This window comes from Desmodus rotundus, chromosome 5 (genome assembly GCF_022682495.2).
Source record: "Desmodus rotundus isolate HL8 chromosome 5, HLdesRot8A.1, whole genome shotgun sequence".
NCBI lineage: Eukaryota > Metazoa > Chordata > Mammalia > Chiroptera > Phyllostomidae > Desmodus > Desmodus rotundus.
In genome coordinates, this window is record NC_071391.1 from 80,617,163 (window position 1) to 80,632,993 (window position 15,831).

At 37.5% G+C, this 15,831-nt stretch overlaps 1 protein-coding gene across 6 annotated transcripts in view; it reads left to right on the forward strand.

The window, feature by feature from the left end:
- The window catches only part of ZC3H12C (zinc finger CCCH-type containing 12C), a 63,135-nt gene extending 50,221 nt beyond the window's left edge, over positions 1 to 12,914 (forward strand). For all 6 annotated transcript variants that reach the window (XM_053925007.1, XM_053925009.1, XM_053925008.1 and 3 more), the window contains 3 exons: positions 3,038 to 3,272; positions 4,971 to 5,077; positions 5,711 to 12,914. In XM_053925007.1, the coding sequence (XP_053780982.1) occupies positions 3,038 to 3,272; positions 4,971 to 5,077; positions 5,711 to 7,107 (1,739 nt within the window). In that variant the 3' untranslated portion in view covers positions 7,108 to 12,914. The remainder of the gene's footprint in view (positions 1 to 3,037; positions 3,273 to 4,970; positions 5,078 to 5,710) is intronic.
- The last annotated feature ends 2,917 nt before the right edge of the window (positions 12,915 to 15,831 follow it).

A 15,831-nucleotide genomic window follows, 5' to 3' on the forward strand; every position in this document is an offset into this window, starting at 1 on the left:
AGATATTTAATTGCATCAAAATGTAAACTTCTATATTTGGGGAAGTTTTCTTAAAAATGAGAAATCTTTTTATTTGCCTAAGGAAAAAAATATAACTAATAAACACAGAATCCATGTCCATAACATAAAAGTAGCTCATACCCATTGATAAAGCAAAGTTCTCCCCAATTATAAATGGTAACATGGGAGTAGACAGCTCACAGAAGAATGTAAGTGCCAAACAAGTGAAAAAAGTGTTCAACCTCATTAGTCATTAAAGAAATGTAAATTTAAACAAGTCTTATTTTTCACCCATCAAATTCACAGGAATAAAAAACTGATAATACTCAGCATTTTGAGAGAGTTACTTCTCCAGTGCTATGGAAACATAAATTGTTACAACCATTCTGGAAAAGTTTGGTCTTAAAATATTAATACTCTTGGATCTAATATCTCCCTTCTATGAATAATTCTACAGGAAATAAGCTGAGGTCTACACAGACTTCTGACCACAGAGGGATTCAGTGCAATATTACTTACAATAGAAAAAAACAGGAAACAACCCATACCTTCTTTTAAGATATGGTTCAATAAATTAGTATATATTGATAGAACAAAATATATATTAGGTTATTAGGCAGAATTTTTAATGACCTGAGGAATGTTCTTTTACATAAAGGCAGGTTTTATCATTGTGTATGTGTATATATACACACATACACATACATATATAAACAATGGAAAGAAAAAATACACAGAAAATGACTAGAAGGAAACATGCCCATATATTAACAATAATCAAACTGAAAAAGAAACAAATAGTATTTAAACATGAAAATTAATGGAAAGCTTCTTGAGCACCAAGGGAATATGAGATCAAGAAGTTAAAATGTAACCTGGCTGGTGTAGCTCCGTGTATTGAGTGTGGGCCTGAGAACCAAAGCATCGCTGGTTCGATTCCCAGTCAGGGCACATGCCTGGGTTGCAGGCCAGGTCACTGGCGAGGGGCCCCCAAGAGACAACCACACATTGATGTTTCTCCCCCTTTTTCTCCCTCCCTTCCCCTCTCTCTAAAAATAAATAAAATCTTAAAAAAAAAAAGAAAAGTTAAAATGATGGTGGTGGGTGGAGCAGGAGAAAGTGGTGGTGGGAATATGGAGACAACAATATTTGAACAACAATTAAAAAATGATTAAAAAGAAGAAGTTAAAATGATAGTTTAGTTTTCAGAATTCCAGCATGATGTATCTAGAACACAAAGGAAAGTGCATCTTTTTACTGTCAGAGGTTGTTCGGTGTTTTCTCCCCCAGGAAGATAATTCTCTTGACTGAACCCGTCAAACTGATAAGTTGAGTAGTCCCATATCTTTTCACTCAATCAGAAAAGAAACTTGGTAAGAAATTTTTCAAGTTCTCAGATACAGATTCAGACTAGCATTTTTTCTAGTCTTCTGTGATTTATCAAATACTTAACAAGCAGGTGCTCAGCTCTGTAGCAGGTACTGTGCAAGGACCTAGAGATTCAGTTAACTCACTAGCTACACTAAACCCATATTTACTTAAGTTAGAATTACTTATGGCAACCAGTTGTCATCTAATTATCACTAGTTACCATCCTAATTAGTGTTCTTTTTTTCTCATTAGCTGTTTAACAAATGCAAAGTGAGCGAGATGATGGTGACTTAGGTCAGCACCCCAGCTCTGTCAGTCATTTTGGTGAAGATCCAGGCATATTTTACATGACTAAACGTTCTGACAAGTAAAGTACCCTGGATTATTCTCGAACGTAGACAGTAAATAAACTGGAAGACCTCTGAATGTACATCATTAAGTAGCTAATGTATTCATGTGCAGATTTTTTTGAGTATCTACTGATGTACTGAGTGCTGGTAGATTCAAAGATAAATGAGACAATCGCACCTGCCCTCAAAATGTTTATCGGGGGAACACACAATAATTATAAGATGACAGATCTTACAGCTGAGATGGGGCTTTTAATTTTGTAATGGTTTTCTGTAACTTTTAAAGGAGACCAACAATTACATACATCTATGAACAAAATTAAGTAGAAGAAAAACACAGGTTTATTGAGAGTTTTCCAGGCACTGTGCTAAGTGCTTTTACACATAAATAACTCATTGACTCCTCATAGCCCATCAACTGCATTTGAGGACACAAAGAAACAGGCTTCATAAGACTGATTGCCATATATATAAAGTAGCAGAACCTGAGATCTATCCATGACTTGCTGATTTGAAGATCCACATTTCTTCCACTTCTCTGCTGTTTTTCGAAACCAAAGGTCTCATCTTGGTGAACTTTCAAATTTTATCAGGAACATCATGAAATCTGTATGCTAGTATCGGAGCGAGTTGACCCATGTCGCTCTCCCACCCCCTCTTCAGGCGTACCCTCCTCATACTTCTGTTGTAAACAGGGGCAGTTACAACCCTTGATTGCCTAGTTTACATGTTTATCCAGTCCAGTACGTGACACCTTCCTGAGGAAAGGTCATCCTTAATCTCGGTGGCCATTAGCACTTAGCATAGTACATACCATAGAGTAGACATGTTGTGATTGTCTGCTCAGAGATAGAGCTCTAAAAAAATCAGTCACTCTGGTTAATAAGCATTGAGAAGTAGCAAGCCTTTTTTTAAAATGATGGTGTCTGTTGGCTTATACCTGGCACTCTGTGCCAGAATTCACCATAGTGGGGCGACAGGGAGTGGAAGAGCACAAGTAGGAGGAAGGGATGTACATCACAAGTTGTTCAGTCATGGTTAAGTTTTATGCTTTTAAAATTTTTTTAAAGTTTTGAAGTTTTAAAGTTATGTTTTTTTAAGTTCATTGGCGGGGGCTATTTTTAAAGCTTTTGTTATTGGAAATCCTGAAGGAAAAATATTATTGGGGGTTATAAATTTGCTACATCTACAAACTATTAATCATAATCCCTAATTAAATGATTACATATATCCAGCTTACCTTATAAAATATTACATTGCGTGAAAGTTGCTACATGTGTTTTGTATGTATTTATTCCTGAAATTCTACCCTGCAGATCAAGAAATTCTTCGTAAATTAGAGAAGGAGAAGATCCTGGTGTTCACCCCCTCCCGGCGAGTCCAGGGCAGGCGAGTGGTGTGCTACGACGACAGGTTCATCGTGAAGCTGGCTTTCGAGTCAGACGGTATAATTGTGTCCAATGATAACTACAGGGACTTGGCTAATGAAAAACCAGAGTGGAAGAAGTTCATAGATGAGCGATTATTAATGTACTCATTTGTCAATGACAAGTAAGTAGGACCAATTACTTACAAGGAATACCACTTTCCAAAATTAAGATTATGAAAAGCTATTAAGAAACATGGAAAAATATGTTAAAAAGTGAAAGCATAAACTTTGCGTTTGTAAAATGGTGAATGCGTACAGAGAAATGAGTGTAATGCAACACATAAGTGGAAATTAATTGTATTAAGATTGTAGGATTGACTATCTTCTGTTTTTAAACTTTTAATGTCATATTGTTTTATATTAATATTAAACACTGTATTTGCTAAGTGTTATTACTCAGCCATGTTGACTCTCCCTTAAGAGTTCATACATTATTCACATTTTATGGGTAAATACTTGGTTTATTTCAAGTTTGGGCAGTGACATAAGTAGTAGCAGAACTTTTCCATTATAACTGCTTTTCATTAGGCGTGCCATGAGTTTTTGCTGCCATTGAACAATCAATCCAAAATAATAAGGTTTTTTTAAGTGAACATATCCTCAAGATTTTATTGTCACATAATAAAACAAAATATGAGAACTAAATCACTTGGCCCTTTCTCTTCTTATCTCCTGTCGGTTCAAAAATGCCTTCATCTCTTAATAGCCAGCATTCTCTCAGATCTGCAATTGGGCTCAGCACAGTCAGGGCTCAGCGCAGTCAAGCCTCAGCACAGTCTTTGGACTTTCAGCCGTTTTTCAGAAAATCAGCTTAGTCTGCCCACCACAGCCACTCTGCTTCCTGTCATAACGCCACCTTCCCTGCACATACAAAGAATCCCTGCCCTTCTTGTCCTGTGTTACTGTGTGGTGCTGACACTTGCCACACTTCTTACAGAAAGTCTGGTGGCTTTTAGGAATAGTCACCTCTGATCTCATCACTTCAATCCGTGGCCCCGAAGCCAGGTCCCTTCTGGGTCGAACGCAGCAACCCTGGGTTTCTTTGCTACAACAAGTTCATGGAGGAGCCTGGACCCAGCACAGAATGGCACTCTCTACAGTGGAGGGAAGATTACACTGGATGCTACGTGTCCCAAACCCAAAGTCCTGCCATGTTTTATCAATTTATTTTCTTAAGACATTTTCTGTATCTCCTGAGAAGCACCTTAGTAGAGTGGGAAGAGAATGGACTATGGAGTTGACATCTTGACTATGCCATGTGAGCTTAGATAAAAGTAACTTAATTTATCTAAGCCTAAATTAGAAGAGTGTATTGATCCATAAAATAGAGCTGATACTTTAGGGATCATGATAGGATTAAAAGAGATGACGTGTGCACAGGAGCTGGCACTCAGGGGTTCTGTTAGGGGCAATCTTCCCGTCGGTTTATACTATGTCTCCCTTCCCTTCCTCAGCTGCCCCTCGTCACTCCCCCTCCCATCCCCAGTTCATACTACTTCACAAGATGGGTGTTTATAAAACTCTCCTAAAATGTCACAAAATCCCAAGACTGAGAGGAAGGAAAAAATAATTAGAACATGCTAGACTCCAAATTTGAGTTAAAACAAATATGAGTTCAGCTTGATTTTGAAACAGTTTGATTTTGTTTTGATCAAGAAAAGAGAACCTCATGTACTAATATTTTTATCCTATAAATGTTGATTCAAAGTACTTGGATTAAAATGGAAAAAATACCTTATAGTAATAAATATTTACACTCTTTTGGGAATTAAATTATCAACTTCCTACCTAGGTACAATTCTGTATTTTATCCGTGACAGGTTCATGCCTCCTGATGACCCTCTTGGCAGACATGGCCCAAGCCTGGATAATTTTCTGAGGAAGAAGCCTATTGTTCCCGAACACAAAAAGCAGCCTTGTCCATATGGTAATTTTCTTTATGGGTATTTAATATATGCCTTTAGAACACAGTATGTTGTTAGATTTTTGTTAATAAACATTTTTAGTTTTGTATGGCATACTATGTAGTTCTTTTGATTATAATTAAATTTAAGAAAACATCTTAACCATGAAAAAGTAGTAATTATTTTTACCTAGTTGGGTTCAATGCAGATACATTTCTTGGAATTAAAACATGGTTCCAAACACTCATTTAGTAATCTATGTGAATTTTCAGGTAGATAAAAATTTGGAGTTCTTATAGCTACATACACATCAGATTGGAATGGTTTTATCACATTACAGCAATATAATTTTTTTCCCCCAAACAGAATGTCCTATCTGATTGTAAAGTCATACTGGAAGAGAATAGGTAGGTAAGAGTTGAGGATACAGGGCATTAGCCAAAAACTCTGGGGGTGATTATTAATCATTCAGCCAGCTTTCTTAGTGCTGAGGAGAGAGGGCTAAAAGGTGGCATTTCTCAAAAGTAAGGAGTAGAGTAACAGTATGTCTCCCATGTCTGCCTTTGTGTCTTTTACAAATAAAAGCAGTCGTGCCAGACTGAGTTTTCAGGGCCTGTTGTTGTGCTCCTCTGGCTAATGAATTTTACTCTTTGTAGGAAAGAAGTGCACATACGGACACAAGTGCAAATACTACCACCCGGAGAGGGGCAGCCAGCCGCAGCGGTCAGTGGCGGATGAGCTTCGTGCCATGTCAAGAAATACAGCTGCCAAAACTGCAAATGAAGGAGGACTGGTGAAAAGCAACAGTGTCCCCTGCAGCACTAAGGCCGACAGCACTTCTGATGGCAAACGAGGTGCTCCAAAGAGGCAGTCGGATCCCAGCATTAGGACTCAAGTCTACCAAGACCTAGAGGAAAAGCTTCCCACCAAAAACAAACTGGAAACCAGGTCTGTACCTTCCTTAGTTAGTATACCGGCTACTTCTACTGCAAAACCCCAAAGCACTACATCTTTAAGCAATGGCCTTCCATCTGGAGTTCATTTCCCACCTCAGGATCAAAGACCACAGGGACAATATCCTCCAATGATGATGGCAACCAAAAATCATGGAACGCCAATGCCTTATGAACCTTATCCAAAATGTGACTCGCCTGTTGACATTGGATATTATTCCATGTTGAATGCATATTCGAATCTGAGTATCTCAGGCCCACGAAGTCCTGAAAGGCGTTTTTCCTTAGACACAGATTATAGGATAAGTTCTGTAGCTTCTGACTGCAGCAGTGAAGGGAGCATGAGCTGTGGGAGCAGTGACTCCTATGTGGGGTACAATGACCGGTCCTATGTCAGTTCTCCTGACCCGCAACTAGAAGAGAATTTAAAGTGTCAACACATGTACCCTCACGGCCGCCTTAATTCCCAACCCTTCCTGCAGAATTTCCACGACCCCTTAACCAGAGTGCAAAGTTATAGTCACGAAGAACCAAAGTACCATCACAAGCCTCCTCTTCCACATCTGGCTGTGCATCTGCAGCACCCTGCCGTGGGAGCGCGGTCCAGTTGTCCTGGTGATTACCCTTCTCCTCCAAGTTCAGCACATTGTAAGGCACCACACTTGGGACGGTCCTTAGTGGCCACAAGAATAGACAGCATTTCTGACTCTCGGCTGTATGACAGTTCTCCTTCAAGACAAAGAAAGCCTTACTCCCGCCAGGAAGGGCTGGGAACCTGGGACAGGCAGGGTTACGGGATTGAGGCGTATGGCTATCGGCAGACTTACTCTTTGCCTGATAACTCCACACAGCCATGTTATGAGCAGTTCACCTTTCAGAGCCTGCCTGAACAGCAGGAGCCGACGTGGCGAATGCCGTACTGTGGACTGCCGCAAGATCCCCCAAGGTATCAAGACAACCGAGAAAAGATTTATATTAACTTGTGCAACATCTTCCCCCCTGACCTTGTGAGAATTGTCATGAAGAGGAACCCTCACGTGACAGATGCCCAGCAGCTCGCCGCAGCCATCTTGGTGGAGAAATCTCAGCTGGGTTACTGAAAGATGATGCATCTTTGTGGTGTTTAGTTTTTTGTTCAGCTCAAATGCTGAGGGAGGTTTGCTACAATAGCACACGTGATCTCCTTGTCATCAAGGAGGTTATATAGTATCCATTTATGTGAAATACTGTATCATGGAATCTGTATGTATAGCCCCACATAGTGGAAGTATCACGGGATTGCTTTACATTTAAACTTTTTTTTAACATTTCCTTTTTAAAGCTATATCCTTGGCTGGAAATTTTTCCAGTTTGATTTATTAGATGTATCTGTGATCTTTGATATTAATCTTTGGTGCATCAGGGGTTTATATGCAGCACTTTTTATCCTTATTTCATGTTTTATTAACTTGGTGTTTCTCTATCAATTGCAAGCAATTACAATACCTTCAGAATGTTGAACATTTGACTAGACATAGCAAACAAACTATTTTTTCAAGCCAAGCTTAATTGGAATCTTTTACAGCTTTTTAAGTTATTTTTATTTGGGGAAAGTGGGCTTCTTTGTGCTATAATCATTATTTATAGAAACAAAGATATACTACAGCACTGACTTTATATTTTAAACAAATGTAAGTTACCAGTTTATGTTGAAATGGGTAACAGTATATATTAGGATGATTTGCAATATGGCACTTTTCATTGTTTTATTTTTGTTTGGATTTTCTTGTCTGTTAAGTAATTTAATATGGTGGATTTAAAGGAAAGCAGATGCAATCAATGGAAAAAAATGTTTCCATTTCTTTTTTTTTTTTTATGACTAAGGCAAAAGCCGTAACTGTTTTGTTATCCAGCTATGATGTGCTTCTAGATGGTGGAAATGGAATTGAATTCCTAGAGTTCCATTGACCTGTATTTTTAATGTTTGTCTTTTTGTTTGAGGGCACAACAATATTGGATAAAATAACCTTTTTGCAGTAATTGCCTGTTTTAATGAATCTAATTATTCTCAATGCAACTTTTATATTTAATACACTCTTCAGCTTTCCTGCTGTTTATCCAGGCTGGCCTGAGGTGGCTTTGTGTGTTGAGGATATGCAACATTTGTTGATACTGCACTATGGAAATGGTGATGGAGGAGTTGTAAATGGTAACTTAAAATTTTTGTAAGATACTGTATATTTTCCATTTTCCTGAAGGTAGTTTTATGGGGGGCCTGTTATATTAGTAAGGCCAGATTCTTGCCACAAATAGTATAGTTTTAGATACAGACTAAAGTCTGTTTTAGTATTAGTAAGGGATATTTCTGGTTTCAAAGTCATGGGTTTTGCTAGATGCTAATTCATTTTTGTCAGTTAGAAGACAGATATTGCAAGCAGTGGCAGTTATGTGATTGACATGACTTCTCTGTTGCCTCCAGTTTTTGAATTTTACTCAGTGTAACGGACTTACTTGGACCTGTTTCTGTAGCTGCCAAGATGCCCTGGTTATTCTGATTATTCCATGCGCTACCGTTTGAAGTAAAGCCCTAAAAAACCAGAAAGTACCTTTTACTGTTGATACAAATTGTATCTTTTTAACTATAAGAACTATTTTGATTTGTAGATCTAGTTAAAACACAAATGTGTAACTATGATTAGACTTTTGGGCAACATTTTATCCCTTATTTAATACAAATTTTTTAAGTGAAACTGAGGTCTAGAATAAGGTAGAAAATTAAAGTAACAGTTTAGGTAAATAAAAGTGTCTGTCCTAGTTTTATATAATATATTAAATAAATTCATTGCCATTTTCTTTCTCCTAAAACTTATCTAGTGTGAACTTAACTTAAAATAAAGGTAAAATGCTGCCTGAAAATAGTGTCCAAGCACCTTTGACTAGGATAACATTTTCACTACTTGTGTGACACTGTGTGTTGCATGGAGTAGGATTTGGGTATACAGTAAATGCTTCTAAAAGGCATTGTGCATATTGACATATCCAATAATCTGAACCGTGTTCAGCAAACTTAATTCAGGAAAGTGGTGTTCTCCATAATTATTGCTGTTGTTTCTGAAGTGAGTGTGGCATCCTCCGTACCTCGGAATACTACAGACGATGCCACACAAACCATTCTGAGCGGCGTCTGTCCGAGAGTGACCCCACTCACTTGTGAAATTGTTCTCTTTGATTTTGTGGGTCACTATCTGTAGAACAAGCTTAAATATAGGGGCAAAACCAGTGCCAAAAATAGGGATACAGATGTGTAGTACCTTTCTTTAAAGTCATATTCTAAGCCCTGTTTTGAGTGTAAAATCACTTTTAAATTGTACCTGAAGGTTTTGCTTCCATTTTCTTAATTTTGGTATCATAAATGTTTGGAGATTCTGCCAAAGTTTACTAAATGTATTTAAATGAGATTTTTGGTAGAATGTATATCACACTTTTAATTTGACCTTCTAAATGTTTTTAGCTAACAATTTGTCATCGCTTCCTGGATTTCAGACTATCAAGAGTAGTGTAGCTGCCACCACCTGTCCTGAAGTGAATAGCTCTGAACTACCCACTCTGACATCCTGCAGTATAATTGTAAGTTAAGATATAGCCATTTTCTTATGTCAAGGAATTTGTCCCCCCTCCTCTGCTTTTTTTTTTAAGCACTAATGTTGCTTTGAAAGTTTAAGAATCAGATATTTGGCAGACTTTGGATACAGCAAATTCTTAATTATCTAAAGCAATAAGTAAAAGGATCCATCATTAAATTAAATCCAAAGTTGACTTCAAACCTTTAATTTAGCTAAAACTTTCACCTTTATCTTATCTTTTACCAGACTTGCTAATAAATAAGAGAGGGTATTAGTAAATAGTGAAACTGCCAGGAGAAAAGATTTCAATTGGAATTTTCTGCCCCTGAATAATTGAGAGTTGACTGTACTTTACACAGTAATTAGCCAGTTCATTGTCTCTGTGTCTTAGTACAGAGGGAATAGTACCCAAGTGGCCAAATACTGGCCCTTAGTATCACCTCCGTTCTTGCATGTGATTCGTAACTTTTCAGTCTCCTTTTTATGACTTCTCTATCCTGACAGAGCTTGTCATTGACTAAACATTTGAAAGAAATGCAAACCAGTATAAAAAATTTAATACTGGTAGAAACTAGAACTTTGTGTTTTTATGAAAATACATTTTTAAGAATATGTACTATAACTGAAAAGAGTGTTTTTATATGTATACCTACATGCACAGATATTTGTTATGAAGTAATATTAACAGTGGGAGGGTGTTACGCTTTTGATGGCTAACTTTCCTTAGTTGAACTGTTCCCTTGAGTTACACATGCCTGAGTCTGGGTGGCCAATGATAAGGTTTAGAAATGCTTGAATGGAAAGCAACTCTTCACTGGTTTTATTCCTGGTATTTTTAAATATTTTGATAATTTTAATAGAATGTGTAATTTTTAAACACATGAAAACCTTAAAATAGTATTGATTATACAGATAATTATTTAACATGTCTTTTATGGATGTATCTCTTATGTATTATAAACAGTAATATATTTATTAAACAAATATACTTTATGTTGTAGCTATTAGTTTGTGGTAGGTGGGAGGGTAGCTCTGGATATGTATACGTGTGTTTTGAAAACTATCGAACTGTTTTTCCTGATTGAATGTTATTTACCCTAAGATATATTTGGTTTTGGTTATTCTTTTTGCAGTCCAACTTCCTTACTCAGTATGAAATAAGATGTACAGTTTTCTGGCCATTGTGTTAGTGAATGGCTCATCTATTCTATTATCTTCCACATCCTGGAGCATTCCAGAGTGACCTGAAATCAAACACGATATAGCCAGAGAGAAGGCTATGTTCTAAATATTATATGTTAAACATGAGAACTCAGCTAGGACGTTAACTTTGTAGGTATAATCCAACAAATAAAATGAAGTATAAAATACACGACTTGTACACATACATTAGAATAAGACAACAAGTGTTTATTCTAGAGAAACATACACATTATTTCAGATTGGTCTGGGAAACACCCTAGGACAAAAGTTAACAAGCTTTCTTTAAAGGATCAGATAGTAAACAATTCAGGATTTGAGAATCATATAGTTCTAACTATGGTAATGAACTACTCACCTCTGCCCCCACCACATGAAATTAGCCACAGACAGTACATAAGTGAATGGGTGTGGCTGTGTGCCCAGAAAGCTTTACTTACAGAAACAGGCTGCAGGACAGACGTGGCCAGGGGCCACAGCTCACTTCTCCCTGCCCTGCAGGGAGAAAAACAGACATTTTAAGCATTCAATCCCAATATATGTTAATATAATAAGAAATCCTTGTATTTCAGTTGGCATTGAAATTTTTTTATTGATGACTACAAAAGAAGATTGTGAGTCATTAAAGCATCTTAATTCACTTACATGTTTTACCTGCTCACAATCCTTATTTATTAGATTTCTTATGTTCCACCACAAAAAAAAAAGTGTTCTGTAAAAAGATATTTTAATAAGTATTGAAATTTTTTCATAAACTTTGTATTTTTACTGGAAAATCAGAATCGCTTCTCCACCTTTTGTTTCTTAAAGGCCTCATGGACCAAAAATTCTATTGTATTTTGAAAATTAGCATATAATTAGCCACAAAAAACTTTAAAGACTGCATTTATCAGTTACATTTTTCTTCTGGTTTTTGACTTCCAAAAAGTGACAGATGTGTCCTTTAGAAATGGTTTTAAAGAAGATAAATATATTATAATTTCACATGCTGTAGCTTTGTTCTGTAAGGCTGGAACTTGTGACTAGTGTAAAGGTAGCTGAAACGTGAGCGCATTCGCTGTATTGGTGTCTCTGTAAGAAACAAACTATATCCTTGCTTTCCCATCCAAACCTCCAGTGCAGAATTGTTCTAAACGATGCCTTGGAACAGTCCATGTGAATGGTATTCTTAACATGATCATGTGTAATTCTGAATTCATTGGATGTACACGCTGTGGAGCATGTTCACAGTGGTTTATAAATTGTTGTATCAGTCACATCATTTCCATCAGTTTTGAACATTACCATCCACTTAAGTAGTTATACTTTCTTTTAAAATTGGACTACAACTCTAGCTTTTAATGGTAACTGGTTACTTAGTTTATTTTTCTTTGATGCCATCTGTCCACCTGCTTTTTTACTTCTGTTACAATAATACTGTTTTATGTTAGGAGTGGATTTTTCCCCAGGGTCCTTAGTCTTTCAGATTTAAAAACAACAAAGTTTTGACCATTTGGCAGTAAAAATGTCTATGCATATTTTAATTTAGTTTTATAAAATTTGTAAAGTTTCACTTTCTAAACCATGTACCGAATTCGCCAATTTTCTGTCTGGATATTTCTGATAAATAACAGATGGTTATCTGTGAAAGGATTTGACTCCTTTCCTAAAGCAGCTTCTGTCTCAAGGGAAAAAGACATTGAAGGTATATGTATATGGTATATACAGTATATTCAATATGGTATATTTTAGATTTCCTCAGATTGTTTTGAAATTATAAATTTCCCAGCTAATAAAAATGCCCACAAACATGCAGACTTCTGCAGAGACACGGACAGCATTGCAAGTGAGCCAGGTCACTGATTTTCTTTTCCTTCAGGTTTTTTCCTCCCAAACTGAAGTTGTATGCTGATAGTAGAATTTCCAATTTGATCCTTCACATATTTCTTATAGGAAAATAAGGCAAATAATATCTTTAGAACAACCATCTGATAAACTGATGTGATTCTATTTATCCTGTGTCTATTCTGTGTCTTTCTGTAGTGGAATTTTTACAACTCCAAAAAGCAGTATTTTAGACCTAACTGGAAATCGTATCAAAATAGCTATGTGATTCTGCCACTGAGAAAAAATAATTAAAAAATTCATTTTTCTTATGGTGGATTGTTTTTGTTTCATGAAGAAATGGACATCATGCAGCAGCACAGATGCTAAATACATAAAAATATCCTCGAGTCCCAGAACTCACTACAGTCAATGGTTAATAACACATGAGGCTCCTGTAGGAGAAGCACACCTTCATTATTAGTGTGGTAGAGCCATAATTATTCACATGAAACTGGAGATTAAATACCAAAGACAACTAGTCATACCTTATTCTAATTTTCTATTAACAGTTAACCTAAGCCATTTCTGCCCTAGCCTTGAGTTTCTCTTACCTCCTGTGACCTTACTTTATGGTATAAATCTAGTTTCTCTCCTTGCACAAATGAAGCTTAGTATCTAGCAATCATGTAATAATAATACGTTCAATCATGAGGTCCATTTGGAGTGACATTTTGACCTTTAAAGAGATATTGAACAGAGGGCTGACTGAACATCTTATGCACAACAAATGAGAGACACAGAAATGGGCAGGAGAGATAGAGACATGGTATCATGGGAACCCCCCTCCAAATGCATCCATGTGCAGGAGGGAGGTATCACTGAAGCCCACACACAGACTTACCTATTCTGGAGCACTGTGTAAGACAGTGGTTTAAAGGGCACCTAGACTATACTGGAAAGAAACACATTTATTAGCCCTAGAGCTGTCTGAGGTACCAGAGGGCACCATTTGTTGTGTTGCCCCTCCCCTTTGATTGCACAGGCAGCTGCACTGCCTAGGTGCTCTAGCAGCCAGCCAAAGCGATCCCAGTACACCCCAGGCCCACACCAGGCTCTCCCCAAGATCCCCCACAGCCTGTGCCCACTCCAGCCACAGCTCTGGACTGTGGTACAGCTTATCCTTGGGTCTCTCCTTGGCCTGCTCCAGCTATAGCTTTCATCCAGCCCACCAAGGTGGCCCCAATGCTGCTTGTCCCTGAGATTTCCCACAGCTCCCACACCGGTTCAGCTAGTCCCAGGGACATCCTGCAGACCACTCTTGCTTCAGCCACACAGCACCAGGCTTCAGCACAGCCTCCAGGACTTCCCATGGTCTCAGCCCACTCCAAGTACAACTTCAAATGGCCTGCCAAGGCATTCCCAGCACAGCTTGCCCTTGGGACACCGTGGTTCACATGTGTTCCAAGTAAAACAGGGTCCCAGTGTGGCTTGCCCTCAGGACTTTCCACAGCCCATGCCCACCCCAGCTGTAGTTTCAGGCCTCAGGTCAATTTACTTCTGGGAATCCCCTTGGCCCATACCCAATCCAGCTACAACCTCAGCCCAGGCAGCCCCTTGGAGTCTTGCCCCCCGGTTGCCCTGTGGCCGACTCCAGCTCCAGCCCCTGCTGCCCTGCCAAGAAACTCAGCTCACACAATGTACGAAGGGAAAGCTCCTACACGAGGCCACTCTTTCAGGAATAGGGGAGGTTTCTGTTTCACCTAGTTAATAGAAAAACACAGAGATACCCAAAATGAGAACACAAATATGTTTTAAAAAAATAACAAAAACAGACAAGCAATCTACCAGATAAAGAGTTCAAAACAATGGTTGTAAAGATGCTCAACAAATGTGAGAGAACAGATGAACTCAGTGAGAAATCCAACATAGAGGAAAAAATGAACCTATCAAAACTGAAGAATACAATCATAAAAAAAAAAAAAAAAAAAAAAAAAAACCTAGCAGGAATCAACAGCAAATTAGATGATACAGAAGAATGACTTAGCAAGCTGGAAGGTAAGGTACTGGAAATCACCCAATCAAGATTGAAAAGAAAAAAGAATCAGAGCATGAAGACAGTTTAAGGGACCTCTGGGAAAACATCATGCATGCTAACATTCAAATCAGGGTTCCCAGGAGAAAAGAAAGAAAAAGGAACAGTAAACATATTTGAAGAAAATAGCTGAAAACTTTCCTAACCAGTGAAGGAAACAGACATCCAAGTTCAGGAAGCAGAGTTTCCAAAAAGATGAGGCCCACACCAAGACATATGATAATTAAAATCCCAAAAGTTAAACACGGAATCGTAAATGAAGCAAGAGAAAAGCAGTTAGTGACACACAAGGCATTCCTGGATAAGACTAAAAGCTGATTTTTCAGCAGAAACTTTGAGGCCAGAAGGGAATGGCACAACCTATTCAAACTCATGAAAGCCTACCACCAATAATACTCTGCCCAGCAAGATACAGAGAGAAAAAGTCCCAGACAAGCAAAATCTAAATGAGTTCACCACAAAACAGGCATTACAAAAAATGTTAAAGGGCCTTTTTTAAATTGAAAAGTTAAAGCTAAAAATAAGAAAATAAAATATTTCCCTAATAAAGGCTAACATTTAGTAAATATAGTGGATCAACCAATTGTAAAGTTAATATGAAGGTTAAAAGACAAAGTTGTAAAGGCAAGTATAACTATAGTAATGAATTAAGAAATACACATGTATACACACACATACACACAAAAGATTTAAAATATGTCAAAAATGTAAACGAGGGAGAGTAAAAAATGTATTGCTTTTAGAATGTGTTCAAACTTACGTGACCGTTAACTTAAAATAGACTGCTATAAACATGCCTTGTTATATATATGAATCTCATAGTAACCAAAAATAGATGCACAAAAAAAATTTTAAAGGAAACTAAACAAAACACTATATGACTATTAATGTGCAAGAAAAGAGAGCAAGAAGACCATCAACTTACACCATATGCCAAAATAAACTCAAGATGAATAAAAGACTTAAATATGAGTCGTGAGACCATAAAAGTCCTAGAGGAGAACACAGGCAGGAAAATTTCAGATATACCATGCAGCAATATTTTCACTGATACATCCTCTAAGGCAAGAGATATAAAGGAAAGGGTAAACAAATGAGACTACATCAAATTAAAAAGCTTCTGC